The sequence below is a fragment of the Radiomyces spectabilis genome (assembly GCF_025331425.1).
Source record: "Radiomyces spectabilis strain NRRL 2753 chromosome Unknown BYT42scaffold_17, whole genome shotgun sequence".
Lineage (NCBI taxonomy): Eukaryota > Fungi > Mucoromycota > Mucoromycetes > Mucorales > Radiomycetaceae > Radiomyces > Radiomyces spectabilis.
The window spans coordinates 281,886-306,994 of NW_026251942.1; the positions used below are offsets into that span (position 1 = coordinate 281,886).

A 25,109-nucleotide genomic window follows, 5' to 3' on the forward strand; every position below is an offset into this window, starting at 1 on the left:
AACTCTCTTTTTTTTTTTGTCTTTGCTCTTTAATATTTTGTTATTTATTTTGGGTTGGTTATAGCTTTGGGTTTTCCGCGCTGTCCCCCTTCCTTTTCCTCTTTTTTACATTGGTCCCCATGATCTCTCTGTCTCTTTTATTTATTTTATTTGTCAAAGCAGACTTGAATAAATCGGAGAAAGAAACAATGGAAATATCGCCCAGAAAAAAAAAAAAAAAAAGATTGCCAGGGGCACATTTCAGACTTTTCATCAGGATTGGCTTCGGATAAACTTTAATCACCCATTTGGAAGTCAATGGCTTTCCCCGCGCCCCTTATTTTTTCTTCAATTTTTTTTTTTTCATTGATTCCTTGCTATTGTTTGGGTCTCGTGCGTGGCAAGTCCAATCCTTATCCTTCCCCTTCATTTCTGGGTTTTTATTATTTGATTGATTTTTATACTTTTTTTTTGTTCTCTGGTTGAGTCCCGTTTATTTTAATGCGTGCATTGTCAACTGAGACATTTGCACGACCGAGTCTCGATGCTGAACATTCATCTCGAAAAGTATTTGAATTACAACGTGAACGAACCGAAGTAAAATTTGAAGTGAGTTTTTCCATTCACCTTTCTCCCCTCATCATCAACCCACGGACAATCTGTATTTCGATGGATCGATGGACCGCATCATGTCTCTCTGTGTCTCTCTGTCTCTCTCTCCACAACCCTTGGAAATCTTTCCCCATTCCCGTTTCCATAACGTCTCATGATGTCCCATTGACTCTTATTATCGAATAGATTTGGTCACGATCGCGTAATTCGGTACTGCTTGTTCTCACGGCCATCTTTGAAGCACTCGTCGTCATTGCTTTGGAAGCTGTCATTTTCGAGAAGTTCAAACCGTACGGATTTCCTTATTCTTTTCTTTTTTTTTTTTGTTTTGGGAACACTGGTGGTGCCTAATTTTATTGGGTTTCCCATATTTGTGAAAACCGAAAAAGTTATTTTATTTTGGTTACTCATCCCATCATTTTTTGTTTTACGGATAATGTAGGTTTTCAAAGAAAGAGTTGGGAACGGGGATCCCCGTGTACTTGATCATCTTTATTTTGTCACAAGTGTTTCAGGTCGCGTTGGCATGGGATGCAGTAAGTGAAGGAAAAAAAAATGACGCCGTTGGCGCGTTTTCCCGACATGATGCAGTAATTACCCTGCTCACTCCTTGCTTTTTGTTTTAGGTCCGTGCGCAGAATACGATTCAGGTGATCGCACTGCTTCTCTTCAACCTTTGTTGCTTTGGCTACGCTGTCTTTCAATTTAAACAAATTTTCAAAGCGCTTGATGCTTACACGGAGATCTCCGCTCAAGTCCTGCGACAGCTTATTGAACACTTGTTGATCGTAAATGCAGTCATCACAGGGGTTTGTCAGTTGATCTATTTTTATCTGGGAGCAAGATTATATCAAGAATTCGGGTAAGTCACACACAGACACACACACACAGATATCTTGGTTTCCTTTCTCTTCTACAGCCGACGGAAAAAGAAGAAAAAAGAATGGATAGTGTAAACCATGGACCAATGGGAGAGAGGATGAACAACGAAGATGACGAGGGGGACAAAGACGAGGAGAGAAGGGGATATGAAGAGTCACTGTTTTTATTTGGATTGCTGATAATGTTGCATTTTGGATCACATTTTTAGTTGGCGGATTTACAAAAAGATTGGTGCCGACCCAGAAATTCGAAGTATGATTAGACAACAGAGAACGATTTCTTTCATATGTGTTTGTGGTACTAAAAGCCTTTTTTTGTTATTGTGTATCAGACATGTATCGATGGTATCAAATCTTGTTGACAATCCTGAAACTCGACATTTTCTTTTTCCTTGGTTACTCCATTCAATATTTGGTGCTGGTGCTCAAAAACAATGACAGCGAATTCCCATTGACCATCACCGCTCTCCCTTTGACGTGTCTGTTTCTGATCCTCACTGTGTACGCTGTAAGTTGTTCCCAACTCATGAAATGATGACTGTGATGCGGGGGTTTGCGCCTTTCTCATCAAGGTCAAAAAATATGTTCCAAGTAGAGAAAAAAAAGGTTCTGAACTTATTTTTTTTTTTTCAAGGTGCGACGCGAATCGACACCGCTTGTATTGTTGGTATTTTTGGGTCTCGCAGCGGGCTGTGCATATTTCATCTTCAAGATTTGCCGCATGTACCAACCCGATCAGGAGTACAAATACGTCTACGTGAATGAATTTCTCACATTTTTCGGTAAGTCCTTATCCATGACCATGTAATCCGATGCATCGTTGCCAATATTGATCTCGCCCTTTTTTTTTTTTCTTGCTTTGGGGTTCTATTCTAGCGAGCGTATCCCTTTTGCTGGTGGTATTGACCATTATCAACGTCGCCATTTGTTGGCGGAATTTCCACAAAGGGTTAAAACCTCACTGTAAGTTTTTTTTTTCTTACCTGTCAATCCCGAGCCATTCTCTCGAACTCAGATTATTTATTCTTGGTTGTTGTTTAGTATTACGCGATCATCGCACTTCTTCCCTGACCCATAATCCCGGTGAACGAACGTTATCCTTGGATTAGACGTTTTCTTTTTGCATTCCCGCCGAGTAAGACCAAGTAGCCGAACAAGAACCATCTCATCTTTTCTTTTTTTTTCTGATTTTTGCCACTACATGTCTATCCCTCTTCTTCTTCGTCTTGCCTAATTTTTCATCTTTGACGCGTTTCTTCTCCTTAGCTCTTCAACTTCTTTCTGTTTATCTATCTATCTATTCCCCTGTCTTTGTATGCATTTCATTATTTTTTTTACCCCATGGCTTCCTTTTGCGTGTCGTTTGCGAACTGGTTTCATGCGACAACATTTCTTTTTTTCTTTATAACATCAGTTTTTCTTTTTGTTTTCTTGTTATTATCATTTCTGTATTAAAGCTATTCTCTACATGTGCTTATTATCTTTCTCTCTCGCTCTCTCACCAATGGAACTCTCCTATCCTGTTTGTTCCTTTGTCGATATTACTAATGTGTAATATTATGTATTGAAACACGTAAGAGCGGGTTTATGAGAATGGTATACCTAAAAGAAAATGGGTCGCAGATCATGCTATGCCCATACGTTTCTCCAACCCTTTTTCCTCGCATTGGATTTCTTGACCCAATCTCTCCACTTTGGTAAACACGTATCGTAATGCTGATCATGATCGATACTTTCATCTGTTGTGCCTTCAGGACATTCACATCGACAACCTAATCCACTTTCTTTTGAAGGGCAGTGACGGTACTTGTCGTGCTGGTATCCAAAATCTTCAAAGTAATGGATTTCATCCGTGGACAAGAACAATCCAGCCGCTAACGAGTGAACTACAGCAAAACGTTATCAGCCACTGTTCCTCTCTCCTTCCACTGAGCTCGTATGCGCTTTTTTTCTTCTTCTTATGGGGTATTTCTTACCTGGTGCATCTCCCCAACGTTCATAAAAGAAATTACCGGTCTGATCGAGATAGTTGAAAAAATCGCGATAACTCGGGCTTCGCCAGAGATTCAGAGACGCGATTTCAAAGTTGGACCAAAAGTGGCAAAGGTTGTAATCACCATTGTCGTCTTCAAAGTAAGGGAAAAGACTGCTTTTTTTCTCGGAAAGATCCAGACGACGCGATCGAGCGTATTCTTTGACCGTTTTCCAAAGCGTCGGGATCGTTTCTCGCAGTTCCAAAAGCGTAACGACAAAACCGTACTGCTTGTTGTATTTCTGCATATACAAGAATGGATCATACGTGATATCGCAATAAAATCGCACACCAGGTTCCACACGCCAGTACCAGTCATAACTGTAATAGAACAAAGAACAACAGTGAGTCTCTTCAGAATATCGTTCGTCATTTGGTTCCTCCATTGGGAGACATTCAGTTTTGACATTTACTTTTCCAGCAACGGATGGTTGAAGAAGAAGCCAGATTGATAGCGACACATGTGATGGTAGCTTTCAAGGCCTCCGTAAAACACATTTTCGGCGTCCATGCGTTCTCGACATTCCTGTGCATAAGTCTGATTCACCCAACTGGGGTAACTCCAGTGTTCCACGGAGACCAAGCCAAAGCTCATGGACGCATTGGGAGCGGCTTGATGCATTGCATCTTTGAATTCCGTGGTAAATTCTTGTTCATTCAAAAAGACATAGGGATAATCAAAGTTGTTGTTGAACTTGTCCTGAAAGTTTTCAAGCGTTTCTGCAATGGCCACCTGTTCGCTGTTATTCGAGGAAGCAAGGGTTTTTTTTTTTTTGGGTCAGAACCGAGTCGGGAAGGCAAGGTGAGTAATCACAGTTAGCGTTTTACCTGTTTCGAACGAGAATGACAATGGCGGCTTTGGCTTTCTGATGGGGAGGTTGTTTCTTGAGAACACGATCGGGTAGACACACCGCTTCATCGTAGTCGTTGTAATAAGCTGTAGGCTGCATGGTTTTTTCTACTCGAGGATGACTCGCCACATTGTATAGAAATATAAATACAGAAATAAACCCGAGAAGTAGTAAAGGTTTCCGTGAGAACGGAGAGAACGGCCGCATGATGAAAAGAGCAAAGAGATGAACACACAATGTCACATTTTTTTTCTGGGTGTGGTCCCAGTGGGGGTTGAACTGAATCAAAAACGAAGTCACATGAAGGACGTGACAGAAAAGGCAATTTTTTCTCTCTCTCATGCCAAGCTTTGAGGAAATCAAGCCCAGCCTTCAGGTACTCAGCCTTTTCGGGAATGTCGTACTCAAAAACGTACGTTTTTCTCCAACGGATTCTTGTTTTTTCCGATTTTTCTCAATATCGAAAGAAGTGAAACTACCTTATGACAGGCGACGTGAGGGGTGGTATGGTCTGAACAAGCCTTGAGAATGCCTAATTTACATCGTCACTACGGAAGAAAAAGGCCCCAAAGCCATGTCAAGAAAGGGAAATTGGTCTTATTTTGGTGTATATTTGGGTCAAAGTTAATGGTATTATCTTGGCACGCGAAGAAGTTGGTCGTTGTCTTTTTTATCAGCGGATTCACCCAGGTTGACGTGTAAAAAGACAGTAAGCCTGACTTGTCTCTTGCATCCCGCAAGGGCAATGGTTCGCGTATTTCGACTTGTATTATTCGCGGCTGCTGCGTCCTCATATTAAAGAAGCCGCAAAAGTGAAGCGGCATTCTGCCGGCTCTTTCGTCTCTGGATCTTTAACAGCAGGAGCACACTGGAAGAGAAAGGAAAAAATTGGAAAAGACGATTAAGTCCTGGTGCCCTGATCTCGCATCGTTATTTCTCGCTGGGGACGTATTAGACTCGTTGATCTTGACCATGATGAGCCGTCCTTCAAGTTCCGTTTTGCTTCGACAGTCCTTTTTTGATACACCACCATCAGGTTTATCATTTCCCGCAGAGAAAGCTTGTATCATTTGTTTTTTACATGGTACAAGACTGATTCAGCCTCTCATAGTGATACTGAAGTCTAGAAAACTCCTCCAATCGCTGCATGCGGATTGTTGCTATTGTTGGCCACGTTGTACAAGTATCGCTCTCTCAGATAACGCTCGAAGTGTTATTCGTGATTTGTAGCCCCATAGAAGTGAACAAGTGCATCCTCACTCGAGCATAGACTAGATAAACATAGTAGTGGATTCGACGGTCCGAATTTTATAATGAGTAAACTTGTGGCCAATATCTTAACTAAAAAAAATCTCGGATTTATTGAAGAGAGAAATGCATAGATCGAGAATTTTGCTTGTTGTATTTGCAGGGTACAAATTGGGTATGATGGCTTACTCTATGAATTCAATATTGGGCTTTGATATATGAATGGGCATTTTTCGTTCACATGACCTCGATTTGGTTTTAGTGGATTCCACCGCGTTGATTCTCCGACGGTTCGAAATGACTTTGGGCTCACGCAGTTCCTGTGTGGTTCCGTAAATTCGTACTAGCTTCCATGGCCAACATCAATGATGATCAACTCGCTCACTTGTTGAGCTTAGGGTTTGACTTGGAACTCTGTAAACAAGCCTTGTCCTTACATAACAATGTCCAAGACGCCATCAACTGGTACATTTATGCATCCACTTTTTATGCAGCAGACTTGATTAACCTTTGCCCATGCTGAAAAGGATCTTGGCCGACCTTGATACCCGACCAACCGCTTGCACGATTCCGCCTTTGCAGCAGGAACAAGTAAGTTACCACTTGTATGCCAAATATTGTCAGTACACGGTGCTGAGTTGTGGTGACTAGAGTATCAGTGTCGGTGCCAGCGAGGATCAGGATAGGATCGATCAGCGCAAATTATCTGCCAATCTCGCACGTCAAGCCAGGCGTGATAAAATGGAGGACAAACTCGCTCGGCAACGGACCCTCGTGGAAATCAAGCAGGACCGTGAATATCAGCGATTAAAACAGGGACAACTTCCGATCAATGCTCCATACACCACCCGCACGGAATCCTCGTCGACATCAACGCCATCGGAAACAGAGCAACAACGCATTCAGAGAGAGCTAAAACATCAAAAACGACTAGATCGTGAAGTATGGCAGAAAAAGAAAACCGAGAGTGCCGTAGGATTACAGCTAAACAATGCATTTCAGGCTAGGAAAAAGACGTTGGAAGCGATTCGACAAGATCATCAGATCATGAAACCTCGCAATACGACCGATAATAGTACAGAAAATTTACCTACCTCTTCACGTCCAAGCTTGCCCAATCCCGAGTCAACGCAGCCAAGAAAGGCCACCATTCAAGTAAACAATGCCATAATGTTATATCTAATTTGTTGGCAGAGATTTGACGCCAACAATCTATAGTTCAAATTGACCGATGGGAGTTCGTTTCGCCAAGGATTTGCACCCGATACAGTCCTCAGTGATTTATACGAGCTTGTCGGAGAAAAAGAAGCATCAACCGATCATCCGCTCCAACCATCCGAGCAAATTCATTTCATCTCTGTAAATGGCAACTCTATGATTTACCGATACCATCCAGCTTTCTCACTCCATTTGTCTCTGCTTCTTTCGTTCTCTGTAATGATAGGCCTTTCCGCGTCGAACGTTTGGACCTGATGAGCGAACCATGACGATTGAGGAAGCGGGTTGGATTCCCAATATATCCCTCAACGTGTGTCGCCTGTCCACTGAAAGTTCTTGCAATGTACGTACCAACATTTGGTGACCATCTCCTATCCGATTCTAACCTTCTGTTATAGAATCCATCCTTGCCATGCTCCGGAACCTCGTCTTCAGGGGACCAACCGGAGCCCACCACAATCTCTCCAACGTCGCGTTCAACCACACCACGGCAAAGAGGTCGTCGTACGCAGCAACGTAGCTGGAATTGGGGAAGCGCTGGCCATCGATTGGTGGAAAACGAGAACGAGAACGAGAACGAGAACGAGAATGATGATACTACGGAGGATGAGGAGATGTCGGATCGAGGTATGCCAATAGTTCTCAGAGCCAAATGGCCATCATGTTGAAACTGGGGTTTTATGTTAGCGATTGACGAAGCAGAACATCGACGACATGTATTATCCGCTGTTCAGCAGCGTACATCGCAAGTGGCACCTCCTATTGACCAGCCGACACAACGATCAAAGCCGCGAAATATTCGCTCGCTAAAGCATATGTGCTCCAACTTGATTGCAGGTAAATCCTACTTTTTATTTGGTCATTTTTGAATACGTGATGCTCTTCCATCATCTTACATCGTTTGGCAGGACTCTTGATACAGTCCAATGCAGAAGCAAGTACTCGGTTAAGACGACTGCCCTTGCTGTCGTCCGACCATGCAGACAGTCTTGTAAAGGAGCTCATACAGGCGAGACAGTTAGATCGCCTGTCGCTTCGTCGTCTGGCCAATGCATGGTAGGATTGATTTTCATCATAGGTAATTTTTTTTGGGGGAGCCTGTTTTAAAAACTGATATCATGTTATTAGTTATCTCCAGGAACTTGTTCTGGATGCTTACATTTACGCGACGGATTCGCTTTTGGAGGAAATTGGCCATTCTCATTCAACGGAATCCTTGGTGAAATTGAGTTCGAAAGGCTGCGACCTGATTACCGATGGCGGGATTCGATATTTGGAAGGTATGACAAAAATTGAAGAATAGGCGCGAATGCACGTGGATGACCGTTTCAACGGGATAGGTCTAAAACATCTCGAATATCTTGATGCAAGCAACTGCAAAGTAACGGATAGGAGTCGAAGAACTCTCAGCAGTAAGTTATCGAGAGGGGAAAGCAGCAAGCGGAGAAAAAACAAAGTCTGCAGGGACACCGCACTCATTCATGCGTTGACGCATTTGCTGATCTCACCAATGCTCATTAACACTCACCATTTTTTCCATACTGGCATGATCAGCTTTAGCCCATCTCCAGTATTTAAATTTATCGAGAACAAAAATCTCGGATAAAGGATTGCAAGAATTGATCCACCATGCGCGTTTTAAAGAGTCACTTCAAGTCCTGTTGTTAGATGGTTGCAGTGGCATCACTTCGGATTCCACTTTTGCTCTGCTGACGGGTGAGTATTCATGTTGCTGCTTATTTTTTGTTTTGATTCGGAACAACTCAACGGTTGTTGTTTTTTATCTATAATTTTAGTGTTGCCAAACTTGATGCAAGTATCGCTTGCATCCACAGGAATTCAGCCGCAGGCTTTGCAGTCGTTGCCAAACTTACCGGTATTACCGGCATTGGAATACTTGGATGTGAGTCAGACCCAACTGGGAGATGACGATTTGATTCACACAGTTGCTGGGTTCAGAGCATTGCGAGTGCTCAAGTTGAATGGATGCGATGGGATGACGCCGCGTGGACTTGCGTTTCTGGCCCGAGGTAATAAATGAAAAGCAAAAGAACTAATTAAGAACCAGGGAAAATTGACTCTGTGGGTTTGGTTGCGTAGAACTACGGCATTTGGAATGGATCCAATTTCCCAACCGTGAACATGAACTGGATGGTGTATTTGCTCGATTTACAGGTTAGTTGACCGAAAATCTTTTTTATCCCCTTTTCTTTTCCTTAATGTGGGTTTTTTTCGACAAACTGACGATGAGAAAGATGCAATAGATCTCCCTTTGCGCCATTTGGATTTAACCAATTTTCCTAACGTGACGGATGCAAGTATCAAATGGATTTCGCAGATGAAGCATCTGCAATATCTGAGCTTGTCGGGCACCAAAGTCACTGATGAAGGTGTAGCGGATTTACAAGGTGCACGATGTTTTTCTTTTTTTTCTTTTCATGAACAGATCGTCGCTAGCCCAGTTGGTGTAACATTATTTGGTTATTTTAGGGTTGGTGGAGCTGGAAAAACTATTCTTGGATCGCACCACTGTGTCAGACACTGGGCTTTTCAAGCTCGTAGGTTGTACAAATGGAAAGCACGAATGGACGGAAGCGGATGGTGTAATTTTTTTGAGTTGCTAACCCATGCTTTTTGTGTCTCTTTATAGACCTGGTGAAATTGGACACGTTATCGTTAAGTCGAACGCAGATCAGTAATGCAGGATTGCAGTGGATGGGGGATCTGGAGCACACAGACTTTAGCCGCCATTTGAGAACACTTAATCTGTCGCAGTGCAGTCTCATCACTGATAGGGGAATCCGAGGTCTTTCAGGTACGAAAAACATCACGAAAATAAAACCCCATGGGCGGGGATTTAAACTCTAAATTATGCGTGCTGCTTCAATCACCGTTTAGGAATGGTGAATCTCATCAGTCTGAACCTGGATCATACAAATGTCAGCAAGCAATGTCTTCGTTATTTGCAAGGTATGATACACTTTGACGATAAAAACTAAAGTGAGATGATTTTCAATACTCACATTTTTTTTTTCCATTCCCACCGAATGAAACCAGACTTGGACCAGTTGAGGCCCGTGCGATTACTGGGGATCCACCGAGAAGTACCTGACGAAGATGACGATGAAATAATGGAATGATGTGCAACCCAAAGTGATTATAATAATAAAGAAAAAAAACCGGTGTACCTGTAACCTAACCTATCTTGGACGGATGTTGTGTGTATGTGTGTGTGTATATGTGTGCGTGTGTGTTATGGAACCCAACCCCTTCACTTTTATTTTATTTTATTTTGTGCTCCTTTTTAGGCGTTCTTTTGGTATCGGGTTGAGTGAATTTTTCTCTCGCTTGCTTTTCCTTTTCCCTCTTTCCCCTTCCAACCATTTTCATCCATTTTGGCATTCCTTCTTTTTTCGGATTTTATCCTTTCATATATACATCAATTCATTTTTTTTTCTTCCCTCCCCCCACCTTCCCCTCCCGGCCCCCGACCTTTATCTTTCTTTCCTCCTCCAAACACTGAAAGGGTCATGACGGATTCCTCTTTCTTCAAGATGTTTGGCTCTGTTCGACTAGTCCAAGAGGTCTCCAGATCCTCCTCCTCCTCTCATTCAACCACCTCACCATCATCGTCTTCCTTCAGTCATTGTCCTTCAGATTCGTCTTTGTCGCCGTCGTGTTCTTTACCACAGGATACACAGCCCACCCCATTCGCTCCGACCGAAACGCCGTTATTTTCGTCTCATGCCTCATCCGCCGACATGCTTCCCCATGTTTCCGTACCATCGCAGTTTTCGACTCCTTCGCGTTATTGGATTCAGTCCCAACCATTACGAAGTGCCGCGGCATCTTCGTTTCTCACCAGTACGAAACGGAAACTTTCGCGTAAAAACTCCACCTACGCTCATCGTCGTCACCGTTCATCGTTTTCTTCTTCTTCGCCCATCACGCCGTACAAACCTCCCGCCTTGCATGCCGCTCCTTCTCCAGCAAAATCGGCGTGGCGAACACCGTTGGTCGATGAAAAATCAGATATCGCGCAAGAGGAAACCATGAACGACGATAACGGTTCACAGGCCGCCAAATCCAACAAGATCAAATCACAAAAGTTGCTGTGTCTGTGGCCATTGCCAATTATGACGCGGTATTTTATTGCAATTTCTTTGTTCTTATCCACGCTCAGCACGTTTGGTTTTTTACGATTCACGTGCTCCTCACCTTCCTACGTGATTTACCGACACGATATCGCCAATCTGCTGTTATCGCCCTTTATCTTTTCCGGATCCTTGCACGCTCTACTTTTGTTTGGTTGGAACGTCTTGATCCTTGGACTTTTTGAAGAATCCTTGGCCCATATGCTGGGAGGTACTCGTCGATTTGTTCAGGTCCTCTTTTGCATGTTCTTGGCCGTGGCCGGTCTACGTCAAGCCATCGGTTATCTCTTTTCCAAATCCACCGGCTGGGCCGTACCAAGTTTGTTTTTCAGCAACGCCCTGCACGAATGTAATCAAGGTAAAAACATAATGTTCCGTCTTTTTTTGATTTCTGTCTGTTAATCACAATGAATTCTTTTGCTCGGCATGTAGGAATTGCTCCGTTTCTGTTTTCTTTGTTGGTGGTCCAGTCGTTGAGCATCGATGACAAGTATATCTTGATGTATGGCAATGACGATACGAACCACAAAGTGACGGTGCGCAAGGTGACGCTTCAGTTATTCATGTGCATGGTCAATTACGCAGGCAAGAACATTTTATGGTGGTCTTTGACGGGATTACTTGTGGGATACATGGCCATGTTGGCGATCCAGGCTAGTTTGGCCAGAGATAAAAAGCATCAGCACGATATCAACGATGTGAGTGAGTTTATCAAAGTGGAACATTATCGACGTACCCCATTGTGGCGATTGCTGTGGACGGCTGTCAAGCAAGGCACGGCCCTAGTTCTGGTCACTTTACCTCTGTTATTCATCTGCAACCAATATTACACGCGAGAAGTACTCGTGGATCCCGCCGTGCTGAACCAAATCACACACGATCGATACCTGTTTTCTTTTGTCATCATGACCGCGCCTCGGCGTGGCAATCCTGCCTTTCTATCACGGACATTGGAATCGTATTTAACCAACTGGCCCGTGAATCCCGAACCCGGTTCATTGTACGATCGTATGCAGATGCTCGTGTATACCCACTTCACCAATCATACCCAGTACGACGTGGCAAGACACAACTATGCCGATGACAGTCGAGGTCGGCATTATCTGAAATGGATCCGCGAAGACGGCAACTTGTTGAACCAGCGAGCGCATGTCAGCAAAGCACTGAGTTTGGCGGCCGATCAGTATCAAAGCACGTATATTGCGCTTGTCGAAGATGACTTCCCCGTGTGCGGCAGCCGAGAATGGCGTCACATTGAGAGTGTGATCTATGCCGCGAATCAGCAAGTGCCCGGTCACTGTGGCGTGTTTGTCGGTACCGGTGGCAGTGGTCTCTTTATGAAACCCAAGATTGCGAAATTGGCGTCGGGCTTGCTTTTAAAGTACAACGATATGCCTCCGGATATCATTTTGCAGAAATGTTTAATGGGCGATCTACCGGAATGCGGCGAGTGCAGTCAAACGCTCGTCACAAGTAAGACGCTGCTCATGTATCACATTGGATTCAACACCTCGACGAGCCAAGATCGATCCTATAAAAAGGACGAATTTCAATGTGGATGGCGCCACCCCTTTGTAAGTATAAAAACATGTCCACGCAGAGAACCACAAACTAATATTGATGTATGATAGAACGGCGATCCACAAGTGATTACTCTTTAAAAAGGAAAATCCTGCGTACTTAATTCCATTCTTTTTTTATGTTTATCCCATGTGTTTTTACTATCTAGTATTGTGCGCTGTTTCCTTTATTTATTTGTTTTGTTTCTTTTTCCTCCACCTTAATACTGTATATAAACTTTTTTTTTATCGGGCTACCTTTTTTTTTTCTTATCATAGAAGCATGTCATCACTTTTTAATCCAGATAAACTGAACTGAGTTTTCTTACATCCATATATATGCAAGCCCAATTGGTAGAAAAAAGGAGCTACCCAGTGTCAATGCTTGTATCGGCTCGAACAGTATGAACCTTTTAAATATCTTTCAGAGTCTTTGCCCAAGCGGATAAGCCAGACTATCGAAATGAATATTCTTGTATGACATGTAATTGGAGAAGATAGCGGAAACTGGACGCTGCACTTGTGGGATCAAAAATGCCAATTTATTTCGCAATCAAACTGCTAAAATCAGGGTCTGTCATCCAGCAGATCTTCACGGGCTTTTGACATCCCAATATTGAAAAAGCGAGAGCTGATAAGTGAATTCAGCCTTTAACCTACAGGATAATCGTCATGTACCGCCGACTGTGTTTTCTCTAATAAGTGCTGTGTTGCTAACCGTTGAATCGCATCCACGCTATGCATGAGAAGACCCTATTGTTTCCATTCAAAATCAAAAGCTTTAAAACAACGACAACTGTCTCGCCAGTAATTGCCAGCAGGACCGTAAAATGGAAGTAGCTCGTCCGCTTTTTTACTGAATGCCGTTGGTGTTTGAATCTACAACCTCTTATCTATGAGGTATTAACTCCTTACTCTCAATGCAGAGCGCCCACACCCGAATCGCGTCACCTGTAAAAGAGGTCAACGCTAATGCCAACTTGAGTTTCTACATCAACAGGTATACCATAACCATGCAAAAATAGGAGCTCCAGTGTCCTCAGACAGTTGAAGGGTGTCATATTGTACTCACGTGTGACCTGATCCAGCAGTAAAAATGGCCCAAGTGCGACATTATCATGTTCAAGATTAATCTGGTCTTCGTTTTCTTGGTTGTCCTCCGACGTTAGTAGCAAACAGATGTCGATATCACTCTTTTCAACTAGGCGTATGATACCATCTGCCTTGTAAAATGTACTTGACATCGTTGGATGTTCGTCAATCCTTTGATACAGCTGTGATTCTCCTGGAGCGAATCTCACGGCTTCCTTCTTCTGTCGCTGAATATAGCGCGAGCACGCCGCCATAATGAGCCACAAAACTGACTGATTCCAAGCGCACGCAGACTCTGTGGGATCGACCACGACAGAGTACACATTGTTGGCACTAAAGTAGCCAAATCAGCAAAGGCGACGTAAGAGTAGTCGAGAATGCTACTGACATGTCTGTAAGAATCTCCTTCACAAACAAAACCTTGTTCCTGAAAGCAGTGGGGTCGTGGTCCTTTTGCCGATCTCCGCAATGGCGACTTCAAAATCGCCCAGTGTAGTCTAATATATAGTTTTCAGTCAAAGCACTTGGCAAACATGAATGGTTACGTACTGCGGCTAGAAGAATGGCGATATCATGTTAATTCCGTACAGCAGTTCTTCCTTCATACTTTCTGGCGCACCATGATACGGATCAGCGGATTCCTCCTCGATCGAACTTAAAAAAAAGCACACATGAATTTCCTGCGTTGAAGGACTTTGACGGCAAAAAACTCCTCAACGGTGATTACTACTTTCTTATCAAGTGATTTTTTTATGGACAAGCCAAATTTTTATTTGATATCTGATATTTTTATGACGCGATGTCTGAGACGAACAATCAGCATTATCAGTTATGTTTTATGTAATGTGGTGGAACCAATGTCTCGCATATCTGTTCCTTTCCGTCCTCGAGCCAACCCAAATCATAGCAGAGCCCATCATCGCGAGGTATGGACTAAAAAGTAAATTCGGTACCGCGATGTTTCACGTTAAAGGACCCTCGGAAGACTCGAGGATCAGGAAACGGCTTTTTTATAGCGAACCCACGACTACTCTTCGAGAAGGCAAGCTTTTTTGCAGGCATCATCTTTTTAGGAGATGCCAATGTCAATCGTTCTTTGACGGTGTCAGATTACTTGGGTCTCCACCAATGAAACCGATAAGGAATTCCTAGTCAATCATTCGTTTCTTGGGCTTTGTTCCTCCCAACCCACACAAATCGGCTTGGGACGTCATTCATGTCAACTGAGGCACTGAAACACACAAGTAGCCTGTCAAAAACTTACCATGCAGGTTGACTGGCAAATATGGCAAGGCGGACCAGACCTAATTCTCTAGAAAGTGGTTGCTGGGCATGGCGGCATGTTTCACTGATATTAATCTTGTTAACTGTTCCATGCGGGAAGGTGAGCGGTAGATAACCTTTGAAGCTAGGTCGGCGCTCCTTTTGTCAGCAAGGTCAGTATCATTGAACTTTAGGCACGCCTTCCACTCATGGTCGCGGATAAGTGATCGCAGTGCTGGAACCAAGAACCTGGTTATGGGATTGGTCTCCGACATCTTATCATTAGAGTGGCTTTGTATGAGAGGAACTTAATGAGCTGGTAGATAGACATGATCAGCTGTTTGTCGATCAGGCTTCCCATTTGGCTTGCCAAGATGAGAGTAGAGGCGACAGCTTCATAGATATCCGTTTTTCTTGCTGTCAACTTTCTTTTGCGATTTTGTTTATTTATTTTGGCATTAAGGAATCTGACATTGGGAAATTCTCGAATCATTCTCTTTGCAGACCTTGACGGATCCATATCTGAAGATTTTACCAACGCATTGGTCGACGGCTTCTGCTGCCCTTTGATATGTCTGTACCGTTCTTAGTTGTCAGTTGACATCATTCTTAGACAGCTGCGGTTGATTATTCAAGCCTATCAATTGTTTGTTTGTATGCAGGCGCATGTCTTTTTTTCTCTTTTGCATGAATAAATGCAGTTAGTCTGTGGAGATATTATATCGTTTCTCTTCATTGTGCTTATCATTGCAGTATGTGGACGACCGTCTGGTTATTATTAAATAGCTCTACACGCCCTTTTTTAGTGTTGGCCGAGTAGATTCAACTGGCGCTCTGAAGTTATCGTATTTTCGCATATCTCCAAAAAGTTTCAAAGTTTGTAGAAAGCGCGCATTTGGAAAGGGGAAATGAGTATCACCGGCAAACAATGGCTTATCATTGGTTCCAACAATGTACCACGATCTACTTCGTAGGGAGCGCAAAGATCACTTAACAAGGAGATTCATTGTAGTTTCTCTGATTTACACAATTGTGGATTGACAACGAAAATATTCAAGGCAGAATAGACACTTCCCAATGAGAGCGATCATGATATTCAAGTTTCCTCTGTTGATGCATGGAACGACAGGGAATAAGTCATGTTTTGGAAAAGGCCGGTTACGAATAGAGTACCTTGTACATTTAATTGTTTATATTAGACGAGGGCTACCCCTCGAGAAGCAGGCTGATGTCTATTATAAATCATGTTGTCAGTCGCATGCATTGAAACTGATCTCAGATTTGATCTTGATCGTCAATGAGCGGAGGAGAATACGGCACCAAAAAAATAAAAGATTAGAGTTTTTTGAGTGGCAAAAGACCCCACTATCTATCATACTTATTTTTTTTTGACACAAAAGATCGGTGAATTCTCGCGGATGACTAAGGCCATTTTAGGTTGCCCATGTTTTGAGCATGATGGTATTCTTGAAAAAAAAAAAAAAATTGAGCATAATATACGGACTTTGAACGAAAAAGATAGGTCATTTGATGTGCAGGCTCGTTTCCTTTTTTTCTGGACCATCCTGCTTCCATGACAAGAATCACTATTATGAGACTTGTCATTTCCTTTTGAAACCATACAGAAAAAAAAAAGTGACATGGGCCACATTGTTCAAAAAGGTAGAGGTCAAATAAAACGAACATGAACAATAGCGATCAGAGTAAATAACCACAAAATAAATAAATAAAAAAACCAACTTCATCGGCGCCAAAAAATTAGCTCCCACGAAGGCTTTTTTCTTTTTTGGAATTGGGGTATTGGCTTTTGCGTTATGGTTGCGCAAATCAAAGTGTACTGATGTCATTGTCAGTTTCCGGATGGTTTGCATATGTAAAGTCGTAGTGAAAATCGAATTGTATCAATGTGGCCATGATATCATGCATTACGACAAATCTTTGTTAGTGTTGTTAGGGTGGTGTATATGGTGACTGTAGCAAGTTGGTGTTATGGATGAGTTGCCGTGATAAACGGTTGGAACTGGGTGGAAGAATACGACAATGGGGTTTTTTTTAAAGTAACGGGACCTGAAAAAATTGAATTGCAGCAAAACATGAAATAGCGTGCCAGAAAAAAATCAGGCCATTTTTATTTTATTTTCCCTGAATACTGCCCAACCCTTTGGATGTTCTCCTCTCTCTCTGGTTATACCAAATTGGCAAGCGCCAAAAAAAGACAAGTTTACTTTTTACGACCCAGAACCCATTAAGCCAGTTGTTTCTCTTTTAAATTTTTTTTCTTGCTTAATTCTTTTTCCATTCTTTTTTTTTTTTTTTTGTGCGAGTAAACTAGGGAGCAAAATACAAACAAAACAGCCAACAAAAAAAAAATTACAACAGAAATTTCACACATCAATTAAAACCATTAAATAAGAAATGGAGTCGTTTGCACCGTTTCTATCGGACATGACGCCTTCCCATCCTATCAACGATGACGATGCCGCTTATTTCACATTGTCGCAATTCGATTTCGAATTACAACAACAAGCACAAGCCGTTTTGCAGCAAGGCATTTGGCAGGATTTCGATCGTTACTTGCCAATGGACGATGCTCCTCTGTACGCTCCACCTCCTCCATCTTCGCACCTTTCTTCCACTCACAACAGCCTTTTATTCGGTCAACCCATGACTCACCCATCCCAACCGCCGCCATCAGCACCCACCACGGCCGGAGTCATGTTCACTCAGCTTGATAATAACCCCTTGATGGGAAATTTGACCAAAGAATCCATGCCATCATCGATTCCTTCCACGACCATGCCCACTCCCATTGTTCCTTCGCAACGGACAGAGGATGAAAAATTGCACATCAACACTGTCATGACATCGGTGCCGGCTGCTCAGGATACGTTATACACGCCATCCATTGATCCCCACCCCGCTGTGTCACCTCCCAGCACCGTGGTGTCTTCCAATGCCGGCTTGGACAAGTCACTGGAGACAGATTTTTCATCGCACTATCCAGTGTCTTCCACGACCTATCTTTCGCCACCCGAAGCACCGGCCACACAGCAATCGTCGCCCCTGTCAGCCCCGTCATCTCAAATGCCATGGAATATGGAGTCGTCACCGGAAAATCTGAGTAGGTTTCAATTATAAGCATTGAAACATTCAAAAAATTGAAACAAATTAAAAAATAACCCTCTTTTTTTTCTGTTTCTCATAGATAAGGATAAAATTGCTATTGAACGACTCAAGCCCGCGACCACCGCCGCCAATGGAGGTACAATGTCGAGCAATGGAAATCGTGACGGAACAACGCCTGGGCCCGGTCGTGCTCAAAAGAAAACGGCTCACAATGCCATCGAAAGACGTTACCGAAATAACATCAACGACCGAATTGCTGAGCTTAAAAATGCGGTACCCGCCCTTTTGCATGCCAAAGTCAAAGATGCACGCACGGGTAAACGCTCGTACCGCGATGATGACGACGACGATGCTGAGGATGGCGAAGAGTACTTGGACGGTGTAGCCGTAGCGACCAAATTAAACAAGGCTACTATCCTGAGAAAAGCCACCGAGTACATTCTTCATCTGAAAAAAGTGGGCGATGACATGGGCCGCGAAAATGCCATTCTTCAACATCTCTTATCGCAGCTGCCGGGCGGTCAAGATGTGTTGGCCCGTTATCAGATGCATCGAATGCAACGAGAACAAGAAATACATCGTCAACGAATTCTGGAACGTCAATTACAGAAACATCAGCAACAGCAACGCAAAGCTGCCGGTCGAAAACGATCCCGGTACCAGGCGGAACCTCACGGAGAAGAGTATGAATCCTCGTCTTCGTCCGGTTCGGTCGGCCCTGTTACCCCTCCAGCCATGGCCAATCGTGTATTCATGGCCCTTTTCATGTGCCTTACGTTTTTCTCGTCGTCTCCCCTAACCTCTGGTTCCAATTCCACCGAGCAATTCCAAAACCATCAACATACTTCGCGAACCTCCAGCAGTACCACGGACCCCATCACTTCCGCTTCGGCCACCCGCCATACTGCGGATGCCAACCCTTCCATCCTGGGGTTCTTGTTTCCCTTTGAAGACAAATGGTAAGTGTCCTTTATCTAGCACTGTTATCTCCCCCACCTCTCTGTGTAGAATTGGATACTGATGTATGATCCATCTTGTGTTGATCACGATTTTAGGGCAACGCTGCATACAGCTGTATTTATGGTCTGTCTTTTGCAATTATTTTTCCCATATGTAAAATCGTGGTTCGGTGTGTCTTCGTCTTCATCGTCGCTTAAAATGAAACGGGTGCCCAGAGTCAAAAAGGTCACACAAAACCGTCGTCGTCCCGTGACCGGCAAAACGGGAGCCGCGGCCTCGTTCTTGTCTTCCAACCATGCCATCACACCGGGCGATCAGAAATATATGCAGTTGTACGATATCCTCATCAATTCACTTGCACGTGACAACGATGCACCCAACCCGCACACATCGGGCACCGTCTGGCCTTTGTGTAAAGAAACGGCACGAATGATTTCGCGTCATGTTTTCGGTTACGATATCCTTTATGAAGACAATGTAGCGAATACCACGCAAGAGGAATGGGGAAGAGTGTGCAAATGGATAAAACTGAGCGAAATCCAGTGTCTGGGAGGCAATGCCGACTTGCCACGATGGACGCTGCTATATACCTGTATCCGTGCTGTCAATCTAGCCGAATCCTTGGACGAAGAAGAACACCAACACAGCGGTCAGGCCCGTGCACGAGCCTATGCGAATGCGGCCATGCACATGGCGGCGTTTTTCCCTTTGCAATCCTTGGCTACCAAATTGGCCCGGTATTTCTGGCGACTGACGGTATGGGAAGCCGATTTGGATGAAGACGACACCAATGAAGAAAGCGCAGCGTGGATGCAGTCCTTGCTGTGGTATCCCATGGAGGAGGAGGATCAATTGCACGACGACCCTGTCGATAATATTCTCGATTCAGCAGCTTGGAAGGAAATGATTGGCGTCGTGAGACTCAAGACCGATCGACCGCTTCTTCGTGAACGGGCTGGTGGTGCCACTTTGTCCTATACTTCGCCTGTGATGGTGCCGTTGGCCCTTCTGTCATCCTTGCATCTATTTGAAAGTCTTCATGATCGTTACATTGGTTTAATCGATTGGATGGTGAACACCTCGTCGGCGGACGTGTTGGACGTCAGCGACTCCATGTTTGATCCTGTTTTGGACGTCAGTGTCCATGTCAAGGATTTGCATCTGGTGCGCTGGTTCGCCATGGTTGGTGCGACGGTCCAAGCCTTGTGGAGACACGATACACCAACGGCTGAAACTTGTCTGACCTCGTTGGCTGAAAGGATTCCCGCAGCCGTTTTTTCCACGCATGAGGAAGTCACCGATAACGCCATGTACCAATCGCGACTCAATCAACAGGACGATATGATGAAACGAAGCATGGTTCATATGCTGAAAGGCGCCATTTTGCTTCTTAAAGAGGACTTGTCAAAAGATCAGCGACATCAAGGCATTCGCGAACTCGAAAAGGCGGAAGAACTTCGAAATCAAGCCAAGCGATTCATGACTCGTGGCAAGGAAACCGGCGTGGCCCGAACGAGAAACAAGTCCCGCAAGGTCTTTGCCGGTGCATCGTCGCAAAAATCATCGGCGGACGCATCCGTGGAAGAACTTGGTTCGCTGTCCAATCATCATTTGGAGCACGCCGTGATGGCGTTTGCCGAATTTGCTGTGGCCATGATTGGTTTGGAAGCCTGGATTTTGGCGCTGCAGTTCCGTGATGCCGAGGAATCTCAATCGGAAGCCAGGGAAAAGGTGTGCAGTGCGACATTGAATCTGCGACGTATGATTCGCCGTCGTTCATTGGACGGATTACGAACGAAACAAATGATGATTGATCGTTTGAGTCGCCTGGGGCGATTCGTGGCACAACAACCCGATGAAGTGGATTCTGCATGTGAATGTATTGACTCAGATATGGATGACGCTTCCGTCTGGGAACAGCACGATGAAGACGATCACACCGTTGACGACGAGCATGATGAAGCCGAGATTCTTACCCGACGATCAGCCAAAGCAAGAGATATCCTGCGTGGTCTAGCTTAACCGGCGTGCTTAACAGTGATATTTTCTTTTCTCTTCAGTCCTCTTTTATACACTATTTTTTCAAGTATTCCATAGTTCGTTTGTCATAATATCGGTATTTTTTTCTTCTTCACATCATTATTTCGCTCTTTTTTGTTTGCTTTTGTGTCTTGTTTTCATGCATTGATCATATATTTCTCTCTCTCTCTCTTTATTTTTATTTTTATTTTTCTTACCATTATCTTTCACTGCATTATTGTCTAACCTTCTGCCGAACAAACAAAAAGAAAACCAAAGAATACATGTCATATCCATTGCCGTGCCATTTGATTCATGATGCACTCTTCTGTCTCTGGCAGCTCTTTGTAAGACTTCAGATAATTTCGTTATGTTTTAAGCTTTGCTTAAACGAAGCAGGCCAAGAATCTTGGTTCGCAAGAATTGATAGACCGGATCTGGACCGCGCATGAGTCGGGAATCAACAAGGTACAAATCGGCCAAATGACGGAATCGACATATTTCCATCATGAACCGTACTTCTTCACCATGGTCAAAGGAAGGGTCGCCATAGACAGGATCCATGGATGGATCGGCATTCACCGAGAAAATTAAAGAGGGAAGACTCTCTTCGGTGGCGTCGGATGTGTGTGTGAGATAAGCTGAACTGGCCATCGACGATGTGGATGGTTCCAAGACGGGCGATCTTATTTGAAAGGTCCGAGATTCTCTTCGAATGCACACCAAACGGAAGCTTTCATCGCAGTGCACCGTCACACCGAGAAGTCTCAAAGTATGTAAGAGATCGACAAAGACGTCTCCCGGTGGGCGGCAAGTCAGCGAAGCCGGGTCCACGGTACCGTCATGAATGGAAATCGAATCTGGGGCGGTGCTCATACGATTCATCTTGTCTGTAATGAAGGCAATTGGGTCAGTAGCAGGACGACCGGAATCGGAGGATACAGGACGTTTGGATTCGGTGGATCCGGGAGGATGGGGCTCGGTGGATACAGGACGTGTGGATGCAGTGGATACGAGAAGGTTGGACTCTGTGGATACGAGATGATTGGATTCGGTGGATGCCACAGGATGAATCATGATCATGGACGAGGACACTTCTTTCTTTTCTATTGATACATAACGGAAAATCACAACTTAGTCATCCAACAGTGGGTTCCGTACATTTAGCATAGAGATATCATACCTTCACAAGTGAACGATTTTGGTGGTCCATCTGGATGGTCACAGTTGGCAAAGGAGCGGTCCACGGGCGTCATGGGAATGGTAAAATCCACCGGACTATCGGAACCTTGGGATGAAAAAGTTTGCTCCAAGGACACTGGCGATTTGCGCTTCATCAAGCGAAATGATTTGGACGTGCGCCACGTTCCACGGTTCTCTTGTTTGCGTTCCATCAAAGGTTGAGGGGAACAAATGCCGCGGATGCCGGTCAAAAACTTGGTTTTCAATGTGCCAGCCTTTTTCTGACGCCGTGCTGAATCCTTGTTATTTGGGTGCGTCTGGTCATTGTAGTCTGCGTCGTTTTCTGAATGATAAGATGCACGATTTGCAGATCGCTTGTGGTGCAGCATGTTGTAAAGCCTTGATTTACGGACAGATGTTGATGGTGGCGGAGATGTGGCGCTGATGTGAACAGCAGACGGTGGCGGCTTTTGGTTTCCTGTGTCTGTGGGATCAAAAGTGGAACCGCTCTTTTCGCTCTTTTCTTGGACGGTATCCAGGCCACCCAAAGTCGCCTCCATGGTAGGCTGGTTGTTTGCCTTTTCTATTTCGTGGGACAAAGTAGGCAAAGGTTCTTGCACGGCCGACGGATTGGGTTCATGAGGGACTTTAAGCGATTGAATCGTCGCTTCGGCTTCTTCTTCCAATTGTTGTGGTGATTTTTTAAACAAGTACCAGTAATCCTCAAGCCAGGGATGAACAAGAATGGATTCAAGAGAGGATCGATGCTGAGGCATGGGAGCGAGCATATCCCGAAGCAGCTCTTGCAGCTGTGGGCTGACCCAGTCAGGAAAAGTCAATGAAGTGGATAGAATATAGCGATAGAGGAGGTTGATGTTTTCACTGTTGGGATTACTGGGATCATCGTCAAAAGGCAGGAAACCGCATACCATGGCATACAGTATAACACCACAGGACCACACATCGACGGGGAAACCAGAATACAAAGAACCGTCATTGACTACCAATTCCGGCGCGGCATAACATGGAGACCCACATGAGGTGATTAATAGATCGTCATTATGAGACAGCTGATTTGCAAACCCGAAATCGGAAACAATGATATTTAGGTCTTTATCAAGAAGGAGATTTTCCTAAATTACTGATCCCATATTAGCGCATGGTTTGCCAAATTATTTTCAAGGCAATCATCCACTGGGTTTGATTTGCTTTCAGTGGATGATTGCCTTGAAACATACCAATTTCAAATCACGGTGAACAATCTTTTTCTCATGCATGTAGTGCACACTGCTAATCAATTGAGCAAAGAGTCGCTTGGCCTCATTTTCACCTAGTCGTCGTCGCTTGTACAGATATTCAAACAACTCGCCACCTAGAACATAACATCAACTTTTGTTAATGACATTTACACGGACCATGTTGCGTACGGACGGAAGGGAAGCAACCGTTACCTTCAGCATATTGCATAATGATGCCAATAGACGATTCTGTTTCAATAACTTCCAAGAGTTTGATGATATGAGGATGACGGAGGATCTGATATCACCCAAGAACAAGGTGTCATTTTTCTTGTCGTGCCGCTTTATCACTGCCCAATCCAAACCGGCTCCTCCCCCCCAACCCCAATATTCTACTTACGTTTAGTACGCTAATCTCTCTATCGATTTTATCTCGCCGAGATGCTGTCTCCACATCCCGCTTTTTGACCACCTTGACAGCTACCTAGAATAAAAACCATGCAGGTGTTTAATGTCGGTGGATCGAGAAAAAAATAATATCAACACGCTTCCATTTCGGGAAATGCGGGTATTGAATATCCACATCAAGCAGAGAATAAAAACAAGGAAGAAATACCTGTTGACCAGTTTCGCGGTGAACGGCTAGCCTGACTTTCCCGAATTCACCCATACCTAAAGTCTCCAGCAAGTCATAAGGACCCAAGTGCTTGCGATGGTGCGAATGACGATCAGGTTTATCGGGGATCCCATGATCCACCTTGTCCGTCGGGGATGGGGTGGGCGGTAAAGCATTCGATAACGAGGATAACGACATTGACGGTGATAGTAATGGAGTAACTTAGAAGTTCTATTTTACGATAGGAGTAAGTGACAAGCCCAAGGTGAGGGAAGGAAAAAGAAGAGAAAGTAAAGAAAAAAAGGGAAAAGGGGGAATTATACAACGGAGAAACGAAGCAAGATTTATGTTACAATTGATCACCACTACGGTCAATACAATGTATACATACATGTTTTTTTTTCTCATTCCGGCACAATCCCGTTAATACCTTCAATGACACAAAGTGCGCCACACTATAGCGCTAAACAAAAATTGTCATTTTTCTTTTTTTTTTTTTTGATTGAAAGCATGATAGCCACTCACCAAAGCCTTGTCGGTCACCGTAAAGCCCAATCCAACTACGTGTTTCCTTTGTCAAGAGCATTGCTTTCTTTTGAGTTCATTTATATTTTTTACAAGTGGTTACGTAGATGTAACGTTGCAAAGTACGATGCCGTACGCTCAACTCCAAATATTAAGTGCAATATGTTCTCGTTTATGATATCCGTAATGATGTAAAACTTTTTGTATAGTCATCATTCATAATGGCCGGTAAAATTGACAGTGCTTCTATTTTATGACTGCTTTGGAAGTTGTACGTGACATTTTGTTTCTTTATTATTAACGGGCCTCAAGGGTTTCTTTTCTTATTAAGCTGGTATGCGGCTCTAGATGATCTGGGGCTTGTGTCAGAGGTTTCTATGCTTTCACCAACCCATTGTCTTTCTTAGACTGATATGCAAAATGGTGGTTCATTGATCACTGTGCCGAACGTCCTATAGCCCCTAAAGGCCTCCAGAATACACCAAAAAATCCATCTCCATTGACCAACGCTGTGGAGTAGCCCAAGTAGGGACGGAATAGGGAGGTCATAGAAG

The 25,109-nt window shown here is 44.0% G+C and overlaps 8 protein-coding genes across 8 annotated transcripts; 5 read left to right on the forward strand and 3 right to left on the reverse strand.

The window, feature by feature from the left end:
* The first annotated feature begins 345 nt into the window (after nucleotides 1-345).
* BYT42DRAFT_588504 (uncharacterized protein) lies at nucleotides 346-2,896 on the forward strand. The gene is made up of 9 exons (XM_051570274.1): nucleotides 346-588; nucleotides 778-881; nucleotides 1,034-1,127; nucleotides 1,218-1,453; nucleotides 1,682-1,725; nucleotides 1,805-1,980; nucleotides 2,107-2,254; nucleotides 2,349-2,435; nucleotides 2,514-2,896. The coding sequence occupies exons 1-9, from the start codon at nucleotides 481-483 to the stop codon at nucleotides 2,579-2,581; spliced, it is 1,065 nt and encodes a 354-aa protein (XP_051418612.1). The 5' UTR covers nucleotides 346-480; the 3' UTR covers nucleotides 2,582-2,896.
* A 1-nt stretch (nucleotide 2,897) lies between these two features.
* BYT42DRAFT_540589 (nucleotide-diphospho-sugar transferase) lies at nucleotides 2,898-4,591 on the reverse strand. Its single transcript, XM_051565544.1, has 4 exons — nucleotides 4,333-4,591; nucleotides 3,918-4,244; nucleotides 3,449-3,825; nucleotides 2,898-3,358 (listed from the first exon to the last, which is right to left on the reverse strand). Exons 1-4 carry the CDS (start codon nucleotides 4,560-4,562, stop codon nucleotides 3,102-3,104), a joined length of 1,191 nt encoding a protein of 396 aa, XP_051418613.1. The 5' UTR covers nucleotides 4,563-4,591; the 3' UTR covers nucleotides 2,898-3,101.
* Nucleotides 4,592-5,698: 1,107 nt separating this feature from the next.
* Nucleotides 5,699-10,079, forward strand: BYT42DRAFT_588526 (uncharacterized protein). Its single transcript, XM_051570275.1, has 19 exons — nucleotides 5,699-6,068; nucleotides 6,131-6,194; nucleotides 6,255-6,545; nucleotides 6,606-6,758; nucleotides 6,822-6,962; nucleotides 7,048-7,164; nucleotides 7,220-7,448; nucleotides 7,509-7,658; nucleotides 7,730-7,877; nucleotides 7,950-8,101; nucleotides 8,162-8,233; nucleotides 8,376-8,537; nucleotides 8,618-8,851; nucleotides 8,922-8,996; nucleotides 9,086-9,229; nucleotides 9,312-9,383; nucleotides 9,472-9,636; nucleotides 9,720-9,791; nucleotides 9,879-10,079. Exons 1-19 carry the CDS (start codon nucleotides 5,956-5,958, stop codon nucleotides 9,959-9,961), a joined length of 2,637 nt encoding a protein of 878 aa, XP_051418614.1. The 5' UTR covers nucleotides 5,699-5,955; the 3' UTR covers nucleotides 9,962-10,079.
* Nucleotides 10,080-10,873: 794 nt separating this feature from the next.
* On the forward strand, nucleotides 10,874-12,603 carry BYT42DRAFT_505407 (uncharacterized protein; the record flags this gene model as incomplete). Its single annotated transcript, XM_051565025.1, has 2 exons — nucleotides 10,874-11,333; nucleotides 11,408-12,603. 2 exons carry the CDS (start codon nucleotides 10,874-10,876, stop codon nucleotides 12,601-12,603), a joined length of 1,656 nt encoding a protein of 551 aa, XP_051418615.1.
* A 4,731-nt stretch (nucleotides 12,604-17,334) lies between these two features.
* BYT42DRAFT_618445 (uncharacterized protein) lies at nucleotides 17,335-20,997 on the forward strand (the record flags this gene model as incomplete). The annotated part of the gene is made up of 3 exons (XM_051572284.1): nucleotides 17,335-18,010; nucleotides 18,095-18,974; nucleotides 19,071-20,997. The coding sequence occupies 3 exons, from the start codon at nucleotides 17,335-17,337 to the stop codon at nucleotides 20,995-20,997; spliced, it is 3,483 nt and encodes a 1,160-aa protein (XP_051418616.1).
* Nucleotides 20,998-21,055: 58 nt separating this feature from the next.
* Nucleotides 21,056-21,870, reverse strand: BYT42DRAFT_626731 (uncharacterized protein; the record flags this gene model as incomplete). The annotated part of the gene is made up of 2 exons (XM_051572409.1): nucleotides 21,056-21,600; nucleotides 21,673-21,870. 2 exons carry the CDS (start codon nucleotides 21,868-21,870, stop codon nucleotides 21,370-21,372), a joined length of 429 nt encoding a protein of 142 aa, XP_051418617.1. The 3' UTR covers nucleotides 21,056-21,369.
* A 27-nt stretch (nucleotides 21,871-21,897) lies between these two features.
* On the reverse strand, nucleotides 21,898-24,593 carry BYT42DRAFT_149646 (kinase-like domain-containing protein). The gene is made up of 6 exons (XM_051562283.1): nucleotides 24,031-24,593; nucleotides 23,815-23,898; nucleotides 23,628-23,712; nucleotides 23,415-23,548; nucleotides 22,178-23,309; nucleotides 21,898-22,095 (listed from the first exon to the last, which is right to left on the reverse strand). Exons 1-6 carry the CDS (start codon nucleotides 24,226-24,228, stop codon nucleotides 21,905-21,907), a joined length of 1,824 nt encoding a protein of 607 aa, XP_051418618.1. The 5' UTR covers nucleotides 24,229-24,593; the 3' UTR covers nucleotides 21,898-21,904.
* On the forward strand, nucleotides 24,348-24,896 carry BYT42DRAFT_149685 (uncharacterized protein). Its single transcript, XM_051562284.1, has 2 exons — nucleotides 24,348-24,783; nucleotides 24,868-24,896. Exon 1 carries the CDS (start codon nucleotides 24,466-24,468, stop codon nucleotides 24,748-24,750), a length of 285 nt encoding a protein of 94 aa, XP_051418619.1. The 5' UTR covers nucleotides 24,348-24,465; the 3' UTR covers nucleotides 24,751-24,783; nucleotides 24,868-24,896.
* Nucleotides 24,897-25,109: the final 213 nt, after the last annotated feature.

Bases quoted from the DNA above. Each gene is read 5' to 3' on its own strand.
- BYT42DRAFT_540589 (XM_051565544.1), bottom strand. From the start codon at position 4,562: ATGCGGCCGTTCTCTCCGTTCTCACGGAAACCTTTACTACTTCTCGGG. The intron at 4,245-4,332 runs GTAAAACGCTAA...CTCGAATAACAG, and splicing joins GTCATTCTCGTTCGAAACAG to CGAACAGGTGGCCATTGCAG. The intron at 3,826-3,917 runs GTAAATGTCAAA...GTTCTATTACAG, and splicing joins AACCATCCGTTGCTGGAAAA to TTATGACTGGTACTGGCGTG.
- BYT42DRAFT_149646 (XM_051562283.1), bottom strand. From the start codon at position 24,228: ATGTCGTTATCCTCGTTATCGAATGCTTTACCGCCCACCCCATCCCCG. The intron at 23,713-23,814 runs GTAAGTAGAATA...GGGTGATATCAG, and splicing joins GAGAGATTAGCGTACTAAAC to ATCCTCCGTCATCCTCATAT. The intron at 23,310-23,414 runs GTATGTTTCAAG...TCAGTAATTTAG, and splicing joins TTCACCGTGATTTGAAATTG to GAAAATCTCCTTCTTGATAA.
- BYT42DRAFT_588526 (XM_051570275.1), top strand. From the start codon at position 5,956: ATGGCCAACATCAATGATGATCAACTCGCTCACTTGTTGAGCTTAGGG. The intron at 6,069-6,130 runs GTACATTTATGC...CATGCTGAAAAG, and splicing joins GTCCAAGACGCCATCAACTG to GATCTTGGCCGACCTTGATA. The intron at 9,230-9,311 runs GTGCACGATGTT...TGGTTATTTTAG, and splicing joins AGGTGTAGCGGATTTACAAG to GGTTGGTGGAGCTGGAAAAA.
- BYT42DRAFT_588504 (XM_051570274.1), top strand. From the start codon at position 481: ATGCGTGCATTGTCAACTGAGACATTTGCACGACCGAGTCTCGATGCT. The intron at 1,454-1,681 runs GTAAGTCACACA...TCACATTTTTAG, and splicing joins AGATTATATCAAGAATTCGG to TTGGCGGATTTACAAAAAGA. The intron at 2,436-2,513 runs GTAAGTTTTTTT...GTTGTTGTTTAG, and splicing joins CAAAGGGTTAAAACCTCACT to TATTACGCGATCATCGCACT.
- BYT42DRAFT_149685 (XM_051562284.1), top strand. From the start codon at position 24,466: ATGACACAAAGTGCGCCACACTATAGCGCTAAACAAAAATTGTCATTT.